This window comes from Sinocyclocheilus rhinocerous, unplaced genomic scaffold, assembly GCF_001515625.1.
Source record: "Sinocyclocheilus rhinocerous isolate Xijiao unplaced genomic scaffold, SAMN03320098_v1.1 C35451478, whole genome shotgun sequence".
NCBI lineage: Eukaryota > Metazoa > Chordata > Actinopteri > Cypriniformes > Cyprinidae > Sinocyclocheilus > Sinocyclocheilus rhinocerous.
Window position 1 is genome coordinate 1 of NW_015752019.1, and position 485 is coordinate 485.

At 42.7% G+C, this 485-nt stretch overlaps 1 protein-coding gene across 1 annotated transcript; it reads right to left on the reverse strand.

Annotated features, from left to right (window-relative positions):
* Window positions 1-45: 45 nt before the first annotated feature.
* Window positions 46-475, reverse strand: LOC107734869 (protein SSUH2 homolog; the record flags this gene model as incomplete). Its single annotated transcript, XM_016546756.1, has 3 exons — window positions 46-164; window positions 246-306; window positions 392-475. Coding segments are annotated over 3 exons (264 nt in total), but the record flags the coding sequence as incomplete, so codon positions are not given.
* Between the last annotated feature and the right edge of the window lie 10 nt (window positions 476-485).

Genomic DNA, 485 nt, shown 5'->3' on the forward strand with positions numbered 1-485 from the left:
ACTTTTCAATGAGCTTGATGAATGGAAGACCGAAGGAAGTTTTACTTTGACAGTGGATGTGTGAGGAACGCGGACGGCTTTCTCGCAGTCTTGGAAGAGGGAAGGAATGGGCACCGGGATGCTCCACGGAGCAGGAGCCACTCCGAAACCATCCACTACCTGACCTGATGAAGGGAAATACATATTTAAACATACAATTTCATTTCATTATATATAAATATATGGTTTAGAATGACTTTACTCACCATTGTATGGTTCACTGTCCCATTCTGTTGTTCTGGACTCAGTAAAAGTCTCCAACCGGTACTATTAGTAGAAACAGATATCCAAGATATATAAGCATGGCTGCCATATATAGCTGGATGTGATGTATGTGAATGTAGCTGCTGACCCGATATGTGTTGAGGGACTGCAGGTCTGTGAACACCATCTCTTTGGCTGGTTTAGAGCTGTAACAGCATTTGCTGCTGGCATATTTTATGAAG